This window comes from Falco peregrinus, chromosome 3 (assembly GCF_023634155.1).
Source record: "Falco peregrinus isolate bFalPer1 chromosome 3, bFalPer1.pri, whole genome shotgun sequence".
Taxonomy (NCBI): domain Eukaryota; kingdom Metazoa; phylum Chordata; class Aves; order Falconiformes; family Falconidae; genus Falco; species Falco peregrinus.
The window spans coordinates 28,808,821-28,823,953 of NC_073723.1; the positions used below are offsets into that span (position 1 = coordinate 28,808,821).

Consider the following 15,133-nt stretch of genomic DNA (forward strand, 5'->3'; position numbering starts at 1 on the left):
GTGCAGGCAGGCAGGGCTTTGCCTTGCAGGGTTGCTTTCCCAGGGATTTTCCTTGGGGTCCCTCCGCTTCCTTCCTCCATGCTTGTCCAGAGGCTTGGCAGGTGTGCTGTGACCACCAGGTGCACTAAGCAAACATGTTTCTTTTCTAGGAAAGCTCTCTCTGGAAGAGTTCATCCGAGGCGCCAAGAGTGATCCGTCCATAGTCCGTCTCCTGCAGTGTGATCCCAGCAGCGCTGGGCAGTTCTGAATCTGTTCTTTGGATGAATTATGTATCTGCTTTTTTTTTTTTTTCCTTGCCAAACAACATTCATGGTAGTGTTGCCTCTGTATGGCCAATTATGCCTTCATTTGTGGCATCTTATAGCTTCTTTTGTTGTGGATTAATTATAAGAATGCTGAATTGCTCTTAACAATTTGTCCAGAGCGCAGGCAATACTGTTTTAAACAGATATTGTGGTGTTATCACTGTTTAAAAGATTTTGTTTTGGGGTTGGGTTTTTTGTTGTTTTTTTTTTAACGTGTCTGTTTTGGAAAGTACGTGTTGAGAAGGAGTAAACCAACAACAAAACCCTTGGCAGCATGACACACTGACAGATTTTAGATTGCTGCTTTAGTAGTTAAGTATTCACCCACAGGACCTGAAGGTGCAGTAGAGGTTGAACCAAAGGGGTCGTGATGGGTGGGGTAGGATTCACCTGGAACCTCCTCCCCTGTCCAGGAGACACCAATTAAGGTCAAAGACAGGATCGGGAAAAAGTACAGAAGAGCAAAACGTGTGCGGGCTGTGTCGCTGCACCTCTGCTCCTATGCCTCATTGTTTCAATGCTGTGAACAATTTCCAGGTTGTGAAGCAGAAGGGAAAAAACAAAGTTCGACATTTTTTACTAGGTTTACAGTAGTTGATTTCACATGGCTTTATCTGAAAATTCAGCAGTTTGCAATCCTGATCCCCAGATCCACAACTGACAATACCTCTTACCGTTTGGGCTCAGCAAAGGCAGACACAGATATGGAAAACTGGGTCTTGACAATGAATTTAAGGGAGATACATGTTGAATGTGAAATTTTCAGGTTAGTAGTAATAAAGCAGTTTCTACTAAGGAGAGTGGGCATTCACGTGAGGAACTCACGGACACCTGCAAGCAGCTGCAGCTGAGGCACATCTGCTGTTCTGAATGCTCTTGCATAATATGAACTTTTGGGGGTGTTTTTGTCTCTCTCCACATAGCTAACAGAGTTTCTGGGCCTGCTCTAAGGGGAAGGCTGTCATCAAAACTTGTTTTAGACATAGAATTGTAGCATTTATATTTCATTTATTTTAGTAAAGTTGGAAAAATCTGTACTGAAATGAGGAAATGGTACGCTTTATGGTATATTTATATATATAAAAATTAAAACAAAAAAAAGATCAGTTCTTGAGAGAAATGTTGAATGTTTATCTTTTCACCTAGATGCAGGAATTCTGAAATTTGCTGCTGCAAAACTTTATCCTTTGGTCAGAGTTGCTGTATGCAAAGCTAGTACACATACGTGGGATTTCTTAGGGACTTTACAAGTGCTGCTGCAATGGAAAAGCTTTAGCCACAGGAGGCATTATGCTGACTAAATTGGCATTAATCTGTCATTAGCTAAAGTCTGCTCTGTGATCCTGTTGGAGAGGTACCCATGTAGGCAGTGCACGGCATTGGGAATTCATGAGCTCGTTAGAGTAACCTTTGTCTGACAGGCAAGGTTGGCATTTTGTCAAGTGACCTTGTAGATGCTAATCCCCAGTAGCCTTAATTTAAAATAAACTAAGTAAAATAAGTCTGCTTTGCAGATGATGATTAGCTAAGTACTAATTAGAAGTCATGAATAAGTAGCCGAGTATGAATATTTTTTTTATGAGTACTAGCTAGCATGTACAATAACTGAGAGAAAAAAATCCTAGACTTAATTTTTCCATGCCATTTGATTTGCCAGGTGTGAAGTGCAGAGCATATTAAAATAAAATAAAAATAAATTGAAATTAACATTGCTAATCAGTTGTACTATAATTATTATGAGTGGCTAATTGCACTCAATAAATGTCTTCAGGCACATGCCTTTGTCTCAAATGATCAAGAAATCCAGTTGATGATATATTCCCATTATATTAATCAAAATACTGAGCAGAGATGTGTGTGGGAAAATAAGAAAGCAAAAGAGGCCCAACCAGAGGCACAAACAGATTTCGATACCCAGCACTTTCAGCTGTTACAAGCATCGCTGGCAAATCTTGCACCAGTTCCTCCAGTTGATGGAAATGTTCCCTATCTCTTTCTCCCTGATCTTCATAGACATCCTGGGCATCTCTTTGAAGGAGAGCCTGTGTCTACCTTCTCCAAGGTCATTTTTTCCTTTACCTGGGGAGCTGCTGGCCCTCTCTCCCATATCTGTCACCTCATGTATATTGAAAGCCATGTTCCCTCTTGAGCACCAGTCCAGTCCCACTGCCCCAGCTGCTCCTGGGTGCTCTGTCACCACCACTGCACAGGCAGGGCTCAGCGATGCTCGAAAAACCCGGCCAAACTTGTAACCTACCAGCTCAGTGCAGGCACCTAGACCCAGAGCAGCCCAGCCCTACAGAAGCTGGCATCTACTGAAAGTGAACTTGGATACCTTCTGCAGTTCCATGTTCTGCATGTGACTGCAACTTTTAAAACATTGCCTTTTATTTAAGTGACTGCATTCCATCTCTTTTTAGTTTTCTAAGGTATTTCTGGCCCAGAACCTAATCTCGCTGTTTTCGCTCAGTAGTTTTGGGGCTTTGGGGCCAGACTTGCTTCACGTGTTAATACTGTACAACGCATGTTTGAAAACACAGCCCGTGATATGACCCCTGGCCAGCGGAGATGCAATTCTTCCAACAGTTCACAAAATCTGGAAAGAATAAGAATTAGCCTATGCTCCAGAGGACATAGCTGGAGATAAGATTATTGTATAAACATTTACAGACTGAACTAAGGTTATTCCTTTACCTGACTACCGCTGATGATTGGTATTGTTTTAAATTACTAACTATCCCTTTCTTTCTCTGCCTCTCCTTGTATTTTAAAAGTGATCCGTAGCTGGAGCTGTGATAGGAACAGCCGCAAAGCGCAGTGCAGCAGGACAGCAGTGGTGTGCTGCGCCTCGGATTGGAATTTTCTGCTTTGCTGCCGTTCACATTTGCGATCATAACTCCTTCGTAAACCTTTTGAAGACAAAATGACCTATCCTGTAAAAAATAGCACATCAAGTCAGACACTTTCAAGCCATCAGTTAGCAGTATTTCCCTACATGAAGGATGGCAGACAGCACATACTGTGTCACATCACCTCAATTTCGTAGATGCATTCTCCAGTCTTAGATGCATGTGAAAGAGGTAACATTCACTCGCATGTTGTCCAAGTGAATTAATGAGTACATCCCACATGTAGACTGAATCCATGGAAAATGCCAGTCCCGTTTATCTGGCATTCCCAGTCAGCTTGCCAGACCAGAAGATGGGAAGTGAGTACTATGGCTTGCGCAGTCTGCAGCAGCCTGTCTTTGTTTTAGGGTGCTTTGGGAAGGGAAAAGGGACATAATGCTTATAAAACCAGCATGCATGTGGTTTTGTGAGCAAAGGTTTGAGAGGGACTATCTATGTTTCAGCGTTATTTGAAGCCCTGTGAGTTCACAGCAGTGAGTACTCCTGAGGTACACAAAACTGTGCTTCTTCTCTTGCTGTTCTTAGGAGTTTGCAGGATTTTTGTCTTATTGTCGGGGCATTTTGTCCTTTGTTATGCTCTGTTATAAAGCATGTCCTCCACTTTTTCTAGACACTACTGCTAAAAACAGTTAGCCAGAATTCTGTAACTTCTGTAGCTGCATGAGGTCTATGTGCAGAAGTATCGCAGTCTAGTACACTAAGTGGTCACATGTGACCGAGTCCCCATGGTTTAATAACTGCTCCCGGAGGCTGAGCCCCAGGGCTTTTCAGCGTGTGCTTTCTTCACTGGTGGCAAACCGGTGCAATAATGTGGCTTAGCTTAATTTTCTTTCACTGCAGACCAAGCTAAGACACATTACCTTGCATTTGCTGTGGGCTGGAAGCACACACATGGGCAGAAACCTCGGTTCGGCTGACTCATGGAAACTAGGTGAACTGTGGTAACTCGATGTTGAGCCCTAATCCGCAGACTAAGCCAAGATGATAACTTGGCTGTGGCTGTACATGTCTCAGTACATGTGAACCGGGGAACACGGTGACAACTGGCAAGTCCCTGGGGACACATGGCAGTGGGGAGGGAATCTCCAGACTCAGAACATGCCCTAAGCTCAGCTGTCTCCCTTCTTTTAAAGCACTCTTTTTTTGTTTGTTTTTTTTAGCAGCACCGGTGAAGATGCAACATGATAGCAATATAGCACAGTCAGGATAAAGGAGTCATCCTTCAAAAGCATTCCCTTTTGAAGCCTAGTGTGCAAGCACCAAGTGAAACGAGCAAAGGGGAGAGCTGGACAAGACCTCCTGAACACCCACCACTGCCAGCACCTCCTTTTTTCTTTCTTGTGGTGCTCCCTCCGTTTCCTGGTGAGGCGGTCCAGGGGCTCAGGAGTTAGGTGTCAGGTAACTGGTGCAAGACTGGTGGAGAAAAATTTTTCACCTGCCCTTTGCACAAGCATTTGGATGCATTCTTTGCTCTCTGTCTTACCAGGCGGTGTCTCACGTAGGAGTCTTAAAGTGGGGGAAGTCAGTTTCCTTGGTATCACAGGCAGAACTTGTGCTTAGAAATGCAGAGGGACTTGGCAAGCGCCAGACAGCCGAGCAACACGTAGAGCTGCATGCGGAGTTTTCCATTGCCTGTGCAGTAGGCAGATAAGATACAAAGCAGTGATATGTCAGGCTCATGGTGTGATGTGCTCTGAGATAGGGCTAGACCAGAAATGGCACCTCCTAGCTGAGCAGCTCTGTCTGCTGCATATTCAGTCAGAGGTGCTGACGAAACGCACTTTTAAATACCTTCAGCACGAACATGCAGCTGCAGAGGTAGAATAACTCTGCTCTTTCTTGCCTGTAAGCAACAGAGCTGTTTGCCATGCCCCAGCTAGACGTCAAACAAACAGCTCCCTGGAGGAGCATCAGGCATTTCCTAAGTGTAACTGAGGGCAAAACGTTACCCGCAGGAGCTCTCTTCCTGGTCATGGCAGACAAGAAGGGAAAGCTCCGTCTGACTGTGGTCCAGGTGCCATTTTGCAGGCTGAGGAAAGTGAGAAGAACAGTTGTGTTTTAAGCAGATGGAGGGAAGAAGCAGCAGGGTTGGTAAACTGGGATGCAGATGGAAAGCAGTGACATGGGAAATCGGGACTATCATTAAGGGGCTGCAGAAGCCGTTAGGTGCCTCTGGCATTCCGAGCAGTAGAATGATTGTTCAGATGCAAAGTCAATCTCTTCACCCCTTGCAGAAACCATCCCTGGCTACCATGGATGTCTTGGCAGCATCCCTTATTCCAGCCCAGCTTTTGCTGCTGTTGCTTCCAGATCATCCATACTGTTTCAGGGGTGGGGATTTTCACAGGATAACATATAAAGCTTTTCAGATACACTCTCCATATCTTAAGAAGTAACAGCTGGAAAGGCCAGATGTAAGGGGCTTTTTGCAATGTACAGATTTGATTTCCTCATTGCTCCCACAGGTCGTGTTATTGTAGTATGTATAGTTGGGACTAAGCTATTGTGTGTAAATTGATGAGTAATGCACAATAAACAAGGCAAAAAAGAGCTTGGGCTGTAGTGAAAAATGTGAAAAGACTAGAGAAATGAAAAACTGTAAGAGGCATCACTGCCTTTAGATCAGGGTCTGAATTCACAAGGTAAACGCCCCTTAGCAATCAATAGTTAGCACAGAATATTTCCTCTTCACCAGCCCAGCCCATAGGACCTCCTGGGCTGCTTCGCTTCATCCCCGTGTCACTGTGTGCTGGGGCTGGGGATGCTGTGTCCCACCACAGAGATGGCATCTGAGCTTACTCAGCCTGCTGAGTGCTTCCCAGATCTCAGAGCACACAACGGCCACCCTCTCTGTAGTGTTCCCTTACTGTGCAGCTGAAAAATGTCTCAGATCTTCCCCTCTTGCCCTGACCTTATAGCAAGGGTGTTCTCACCTTCCCAAAGAGGCAGTCAGGGTGTCTGGCTCTCTGAGGCTTTGCGCCCACCTCCTGGTTGCCCTCCTTAGCCGCTGTGTGAAGGAATAACAAACGCCAGCCCTTGAGATCTGGAGGAGCCAGGCTCAATGCACTTAAATGGAACAGCTTCTGATCTGGTTCCCAGCCTTCGGCCCTCCTGTGTGTACCTTGCCAGCTGCACTATTTATTTCCTATTATTAAGTAATGGCAGTATTAAACATTTCAAGAACACAGCGAACCTCTGGAACAATGTGGTTTTCATTATCATGTATGTCTTTGTTGACTGCACCACAGACTGAACCTGACCAGTGCTCACCCTCCGCTCCCATGGTCGGTTCCACAGAGAGCTAATTTCTTCCAGGCAGAAGCAGCATCTTCCTGTGCGTCACCATTCAGTGTGCGGTGCCCGATGCCGCCTGGAGCACCCAGATACTGAGGACCAAAAGATAATTTTGGCGCAGCAATGTCAGGCAGAGATTCTTCCTGCCATCTGTCAAAAGCACGTGTCAAGGGTGTGACCTCTGGTTTTCTCCTCCCTGGGGACAGGGGTTTCAGTGGTATTCAGGGCTGGCCTCATGTTCCCCCACTGAATGGGATGATGGTAATTAGTAAACCCACCTGAGAAAATCCTCTTAAATTCTAAGCTTCGTTTGTGCTGTTAATTGGCTGCACTCAGAGGGAAGATTAATGGGTCCTAGGCAGTTGTTCAGGGGAGAACTTGCAGTTCCTTGCCACCACCACCACCTTTTTATGTCCTGTTATTAGTTTATTCCCATCTCCAGGGCAACCAAATAGTTTTTATTAGTATCTGTGAGAAAAAGAAAAAACAAAAACAGAGTTTGAATCTGATAAGGATCTAAGGAAGCTTACTAAGGATGTTGTGCTCCATGTTAGTCATGACTGCTCTACAAGATCAAGTTTCTTTGGTATTTTGTGTTTAATTTCCTTATTTGTGTTTTAGTTGCATTTGTGATTGATTTTTTTTTTGGGGGGATCCTCTTAGATTCAGCCCTGCCAGTCGTTTAACTCATGCTAGTAAAAGTCCTGATGATCACAAGAGCAGAGCTGCCTGAGCAATTGCTGCCGAGGTGGGCTCACCATGCCTAGTAAAACTGAAGTGCTTCGTTATATGTGAGGGATTCTTTTTGTCTGCACGTTTGCTGCAAGGACACAGATCGAACTGCATTTCAATATGCTTGTCTCTTCCACTTGCTCACTTCAATTCTGTCTGAGCAGTCTTGTAGTTAACATTTGTATATTCGGTTCTATTTCTCTCTTGAACCCAAGGTGACCAATATCGGCCTCTTCTGACACAGGTACTTGATGCTTTGGATTTTTAAGTATTGCTAAGTGAATGATGTGATGGATGCAAAAGTAAATAATTATACATTTTTGTGCTGGTTTAGGCTGGGACGCAGTTTAATTTTCTTCACAGCAGCGTGTATGGGCTGTTTTGGATTTGTGCTGGGAACAGTGCTGATAACACAGGGATGGTTTCGTTGCTGCTGAGCAGGGCTTACCCAGAGCCAAGGGCTTTTCTGCTCCTCACCCCACCCCACCAGCGAGTGGGCTGGGGGCACAAGGAGCTGGGAGGGGACACAGCCGGGACAGCTGACCCCAACTGACCAAAGGGATATTCCATACCATGACACCGTGCTCAGCATATAGAGCTGGGGGAAGAAGGAGGAAGGGGGGGATGTTCGGTGTGATGGTGTTTGTCTTCCCCTGTAACCGCCATGTGTGATGGAGCCCTGCTCTCCTGGGGGTGGCCGAACACCTGCCTGCCCCTGGGGAGGGGTGAATGCATTCCTTGTTTTGCTTTGCTTGCGGCTTTTGCTTTACTTATTAAATGGTCTTTATCTTAATCCACAAGTTTTCATAGAATGATAGAACCTTTTAGGTTGGCAAAGACCTTTCTCACTTTTACTCTTCTGATTTTCTTCCCCATCCCACTGGTGGGGGAGTGAGGGAGCAGCTGTGTGGGGCTTAGTGGCCAGCTGGGGTCAAACCGTGACAATTTTTTTTGTGTAAATTTGGGCAGATATTTTTGATGTAGACACTAAGAAATTGAGCTAAACCATGGCCAAAAGCTGAACGGATCCAAGTGTCCAGTTCCCGTTTAAGTCCACGACCATTCCACAGGGAGAACTTTCTCATCTCTGAATCAGACTGGTTCTACATTGCAGCATACAGTAGGGATACCAAATCTAACCTTAAACAAGTTAGCGCAGGCAGACTAACTGCAGCAGCACGGAGTTCAGCATATCCTGTGTCTTGGCAAAATTAGGTACCTCTCTAGATGAATGCTTTGTAAGCAAATTTGCATATCCTGAGGAAGATTTTTACAAGTCAGAAAGGAGAGGGATGACTATGAATTAAATGAATTTGGTCCACATATTTTTCTTATGACTGTCTAGAATTGCTAGTGTCTTGTGTGTAGTTGCCTGTAGCTATCGTGGTGTGCTGATTTTTCTCCCCAGTTCTATTGTAAGCTCATCTGGTGATATTCTGAGTCTCCAGACAGTTCTCAGCCAGGCAAAGCCCCATGGAAAGGCTGCCGGGAGGTGCGCTGCTGCCCTGGGGATTTGGCCCTGTGCTGTTGCAGGCTTTGGGAGCTTTGCAGAGTGACGTGTTAAACCTACCCAGTAGCATGGAAGTAGACGATCGATCGGGCCATCAGAGGAAACAGAGAATTTGGCGGAGGGTTGTGTCTGTGTTTTGCACCCCCCAGCACGTGCACCATTCCCCCTGCTATTAACTTCCAGTTAGGACCTTTTTCGAGCTCTTAGTGTCAGAGTAAAGTTTTCTTATGCTGATGATGTATTTGTATTATGCAATGTACTCAGAAAAAACCCAGAAGATTATCTCTCTGCAGCTGTCCTCTCTTCTTGAGAAGCTGTTCTCTTCTGTATATATGATATGCAGAATGTACGGGAGTCTTACCAGCATTGGTTTGCATTTTTAAGACTGTTCTAATTAGTGTGTGATACTATTGTGTTTTTGTAGTGACATCTTTGATGTAAGATGTAAAAACTATTTAAAATGATTTTTTTTCTTTTGGTTATTGTTCAGCTTTTAGAGATAGCACCAAGGACTGCATGTTCACTAGAATCAGTCTTTTTCAAGGGCCGTCATAGCTGCACATAGGCACCGGCGTTTCACCCGGAGCACAATACCTGCATTCTTGTTTTAATAGGGGTCAGTTGTGAGTGGAAAGTAATTCTTCCTGAAAAGTCTAGTTTTCTGTCTTTCCCTCTCTCAGACTCAAGCTTCCCACTCCCGCTGTGTGTCAGTCCCAGCCCCAGGAGGAGACTTGGGAGCAGGGTCCCCTAACGCGGGGCACACCGCTGGCCCCTGGTCAGGCTTCCTTACCCCTGAGCTCACTGCATGCACACTCAGCGTTCCTTGGGACTGCTGGCTATACCATGACAAAACCGATGGGTTCATATTTTAAGGCCATTTGTGCAAATGACTTCAAAATTAATTAACTAAAACTTGGAGGAATGAAGCAATTAAGGAAAAGGAGACCCTGAGCGGCAAGTTTGGGGTCAAAATCTTATTGGGCTGCTTAATACAGCAAGAACTTGGGGTCAGTCCCTAAAAGACAGGACCGTTTGGGGGGGCTTAGGTCTACGTTTCTTGTTGGGTTTGGAGAGTGAAGAGGGGCTTGGATCCGGCCTTTCAGGCAGTGCTGACTTACTCAACAAATTGAGTCTGAGAGAGATGCTTCTCCAGATTGTGTCCTGGGCCAAAATAGAAGACATGCTGCAGCTTAGGAGTTTTTTGTCTTTTAGGTTTTTTTTTCTTTTTAACGGAGAAAGCAGTATAAACTGCACCTGGAAAAATGACTGACTTTAAAAGCATGGTTTCCCTTGTTATATAGACACTCACAAAACAGCATTGTGTGGTTAAAAAGGCGCATTTGTGATAGTTTCTTTTTCAGTGCCAAAATATATAAGCAGTATTGTTTGAAGGGAAATAAGAATTTTTTTACTGTATTGTTATTACCGTTGAACAAATATTGTTTTTAAATGTTAGATTTTGAAGACTTTTGTATTGTAAACTGTTTTGTGACATGGTGCTTTTTCATACTGGAATTACTGATCGCACCTAAATATGAATTATTTTGTTTTCTTATATAAATATGTAACCTTGATCAATCTTGATGAAAACCAATGTATGGTGGATACCAATGGTTCAAACAAATTCTCCTACTGAAATCCCCTGAATGTTCTTTCCTACTAATAAACATTCTGCTGCAGCTAGCTGTGATGTGCCGCGTGCTGTTACTCCCTTCACAGCGGAGCCTTAAAGCCTCAGGTAGCCCCACGGTGTGGAGGGCAGACCTTGGAGAAGCCTTTGCCTGCTGTCCTCAGGCCCAGCCTGCTCACCACCAAAGGCAAAGAGGCAGCAGCCAGGCAAGCCACTTTGGAGGGCTTAGCAAGGGCTTAAGCCGTGTGTGGGCACTGCGCTGGCACATTGCAGACAGCTGGGCTCTCCACTGCTAATACAGTTTTTCCTCCAGCCACTAAAGTCAGCAGTGACTTTATGGGGCGAGATAACACCGAGCGGTTTATCAAAGCAAAGGGAGGGCATCACAAGGCTGAGTGCCCTGCTGCTCCAGAGTGGCAAAGGCCAGCTTAGCTGGCTGATGGGAGCTTTCCCTGCCATAGATAAATCCCTCTCCAGGTTTAGGGCATTTTTTTTTTATCCCCGAACGACTAGCACATCGTCAGGTAGGATGTGGGGAGGGACCGCAGAGTGTGGTAGCTGTGGTTAGTGGCTCCAAGGCATGGCTCATGGAGCAGCAGGGGCTCCTGCCAGCCTCTGCTGGGCTCTGGCGGTGGCTGGCTCGTACCCCTGTGCATGCTTCTTAAGCTCCTCAAACTTTTACCTAGGTTAAATGTGGAGCTGGGATTAGCACCAGGGTGATAAAAGTAGTTTAAATCCTGCTGGAAGGTAACTGAAACCAGTGCCTATTTCCTCGAGAGTGAAAAAAACCACCCAGCCTACTTGTGGAGCTGCACATTAATACAGGCTTGAAGCAGGCTGGAGCCTGGGTAGAGCATCAGTTCTATCATCCAAGTACCCTGTGTGCTCAGAGCACCTCCAAACCAGCTCTGTGACACCAGCTTCCAGCGTGCCAGACTCTGTGATATACATTCTCCTCACCACTCCATTAGGGCCGTAATATGATTTAGCATTAAGGTGTAAAAAAGGCAGGGCTGTAATGAGCTGCTTATTTGCATAGGGATGCTAAAACCCTCCACTTGCCACCTTTGCTGGCCCATATCTCACTGTGCAGAGGCCAGGGCTTCTGTGCCCGGGCAGGGATGTGTACTGACTCCAGGCAGAGCCTGGCTTCAGGTGATGGCCACCGCCAGGCACTCCGGCACCTGTGGCACCCCAGCAGCCAGGGACTGTCCCTCCCACCACCTCGGGGAGGAGGGGAGCTGTGACCCTGAGGCTGATTGACTTGTGAGCCCTGGATATGGCCCTGTCTGGGAAAGAGCACGCTCTGGATCCTAGCACTGGTTTCAGCAGCACAAATTGAGCCGAGAGCTTGGGAAGGTGTTGAAAAGCACAGCTTTGCTGTCCTATTGAGTCACCTAAAGATGCAGTCAAGAGCTAGAGGGCTGTTTTGCTTCCCTCTCCTAGAAGCTGCTCAGTTTTTCTTAAAAGACCTTCGTGAATCACCCTGCTATTGAAGTTCCACAAAGGCAAGTGTAAAGTCCTGCACCTGAGGAGGAAAAACTCCACGCACCAGCACAGGCTGGAGCTGACCTTCTGGGAGGCAGCTCCGTGGAGAAAGACCTGGGAGTTCTGGAGGACAGCAAGTTGCCCATGGGCCAGCAGTGTGTCCTCATGGCCAAGAAGGCCAAAGGGATCCTGCGGTGCATTAGAAGAGTGACCAGCAGGTTGAGGGAGGTGATCCTCCCCCTCTGCTCTGCCCTGGTGAGGCCACATCTGGAGTGCTGCGTCCAGTTCTGGGCTCCCCAGTTCAGGAGAGCCAGGGAACTACTGGAGAGGGCCCAGCGGGGGGCTATGAAGATGGTGAGGGGACTGGATCATCTCCCTGATGAGGAAAGGCTGAGGGAGCTGGGCCTGTTCAGCCTGGGGAAGGGAAGACTGAGAAGGGATCTTATCAATGCATACAAACACCTGAAGGACGAGTGTCAGGAGGACAGGGCAGGCTCTTTTCAGTGGTGCCCAGTGACAGGACAAGGGGCAACGGGCACAAACTGCAGCACAGGAGGTTCCACCTGAACAGGAGGAAAAACCTCTTTGCTCTGAGGGTGACAGCACTGGGACAGGCTGCCCAGAGAGGGTGTGGGGTCTTCTTCTCTGGAGACATTCAAACCCGCCTGGATGTGATCCTGTGCAACCTGCTCTGAGTGAGCCTGCCTGAGCAGGGGGTTGGACCAGCTGATCTCCAGAGGTCCCTTCGACCCCAGCCACTCTGTGATTTGTGATTCCGTAAGCTCTCGGCCACACCAGAAACAGTCCAGCCTTTGAGCACGCTGTGGGTGCAGCAGTTCCCTTTAGCTGACATGCTTTTCCTTGTTCCTCCACGGCCTCGCAGACAGGGCGCTTCCACCCCCTCGGCTGTTGAAGCATGCACATTTTAAAAGCCACTCGGTAAAATGGCTTCCTACAAAACACAATTAAACATCCATCACAGGCAGTGCCCAGGAAAAGTGATTACTTTAAAGACCCCCACGGGAGCTAGTCCTGGCTGACCCCACACTCCTCATCCAGATAGCATTCCTGGGGCCTGGAAAAGCCCCCAAGAAACTCCTCAAAACCTGCTGGACTGGGGAGCCACAGTGGCAGGGGCAGCACCTTGGCCTTGGGCTGCGAGCTCACCAGCACCAGCAAGCTGCAGCCAGTCCCACAATTGCCGTTAAATATATATCTACACACACACACACGGAGCATTATTTTATACATACAACTTTTGGTTTCTGCTGTATGGTGCTGACTGCAGACAGGCTGGTGGTGGAACACAGGCTGCACTGAAGACCATCATCAGGGCAAACAGCATGTGGTGGTAGGGGTACAGGTCTCTGTGGTTTTCAGTGGATCTGGGAAGACCTCTTCTGCTCTTGGTTAGTCACTCATAGTCACCAAGCTATGGAGTGCTCAGCACCTGCCTCTCCTGCTGTATAACAAACAGGTGACAAATACTTTTCAAAATTATTAGAAAATGCCAAGCACGCGGGGAAAGCCTTTTTTTAAACCCTTTGATGGCTGTGAAAAGACTCTTAGAGCTAGACACAACTGGAGGAGTTTTGCGAGGAAGGGGATGGGGAAGGGCTGGAGGAAGCTGGGCTCTCGAAGTCTACATTCTGCTAGCCAAGACATTTCAGGTGAATTCACTTCCTTCCTCATTGCCCAGGCGTGGTCTCTGCTTGACACAAGAGAGGTCTCAGGGGCTGGCTCTTGCATGGCAGCTTGTCCCACTCAGGACTTGCCCTCGGCAGGAGCGCTGAACTTCTCCATGCTGTAGTAAGACAAGGCTGCCCCACCGCTCCTTGGGCAGCCTCCTTTCACTGAGGCAAATGTGTTCCCAAGCGATTTCCCACTTACTTAGATGTTCTCATCTCCTGGATTCTTGTTTGAAAGGATAAGTCAAATGGTGGAGAATAAAATGGTTGGTGAAAATGTTTTACTGCAAGATGCATGGCCAGGTATGCTTCAGTGCTCTGGTGCATGCAAGGCACAGCTGGAGCAGGTGCGGAAAGGATCTCATCCCAGGTGCCCTGGACTCACAAAGATGTTCGTGCCAGTGCTTCCAGCTGGGTTCCCAGGACACCCCATGTCACACAATCACAGAAGTGATTGGAAGCTTGGAAAAGCCCTCTGGAGGTCATCTGGTCCAACCCCTTGCTCAAGCAGGGCCACCTAGAACTGGTTGCCCAGGACTGTGTCCAGCAGCTTTTAAATATCTCCAAGAATGGTGACTTGACAACCTCCCTGGGCAACCTGTGCCAGTGCTTGGTCACCTCACGTAAAAAAGTGTTTCCTGATGTTCAGAGGGAACCTCCTGCATTTCAGTGTGTGCCCATTGCCTCTGGTCCTGTCACTGGGCACCACTGAAAAGGGCCTGGCTCTGTCCTTTTTGCACCCTGCCTTCGGGTATCTGTACACACTGGTATTATCTCTCTGGAGCCTTCTCTTCTCCAGGCTGAACAGGAGAGGTGTTGCATCCCTTCATTAGGTTAGCAGCTCTTCGTTGGACTCTCTCCAGTATATTCATGTCTCTCTTGTACTGCAGAGCCCAGAACTGGGCACAGGACCCCAGGTGTAGCCTCCCCAGCATTGAATAAAGATCACCTCCCTCGGCCTGCAGGCAATGCTTGGTGTAATGCAGCCCAGGATACCATCAGCCGCCTTTGCCGTAAGGGCACATTGGTTCAACCTGGGGGTCCTTTTCTGCAGAGCTGCTTTCCACCTGGGTGGCCCCAGCATATACTGGTGCCTGGGGTTGTTCCTTCACAGACATGAGACGTTGTACTTCCCCTCGCTGAACTTCATAGTGTTCCTGTTGGCCCATTTCTCCAGCCTGTTGAGGTTCCTCTGGGTGGCAGCATGACCCTCTGGTCAGCCACTATCAGCCACTCCTCCCAGTTTGGTGTCATCAGCGAGCTTGCTGAGAGTAGGTTGTGCCCCATCATGCAGAACATTAATGAAGGTGTTACACAGGACTAGACCTGGTATTGACCCCTGGGGTACACTGCTGGTCACTGGCCTCCAGCTAGACTTTATGCCACTGATCACCACTCTCTGGGCCCAGCTGTTCAGCCAGTTTTCAGTTCACCTCACTGTCTGCTCATCCAGCCTGTAGACCAACAGCTTCTCTGTGAGGATCTTATGGGAGACAGTGTCAAAGACCACTGAAGTCCAGGTAGACATTATCCACTGCTCTCTCCAGGCCAGTCATCAAACCCATGTTTCGGTGATA

At 47.4% G+C, this 15,133-nt stretch overlaps 1 protein-coding gene across 6 annotated transcripts in view; it reads left to right on the forward strand.

Moving 5' to 3' along the window:
• NCALD (neurocalcin delta) overlaps window positions 1-10,433 on the forward strand; it is a 60,769-nt gene extending 50,336 nt beyond the window's left edge. For all 6 annotated transcript variants that reach the window (XM_055799521.1, XM_055799522.1, XM_027777670.2 and 3 more), the window contains one exon: window positions 150-10,433. In XM_055799521.1, coding sequence (XP_055655496.1) covers window positions 150-247 — 98 coding nt within the window. In that variant the 3' untranslated portion in view covers window positions 248-10,433. The remainder of the gene's footprint in view (window positions 1-149) is intronic.
• Window positions 10,434-15,133: the final 4,700 nt, after the last annotated feature.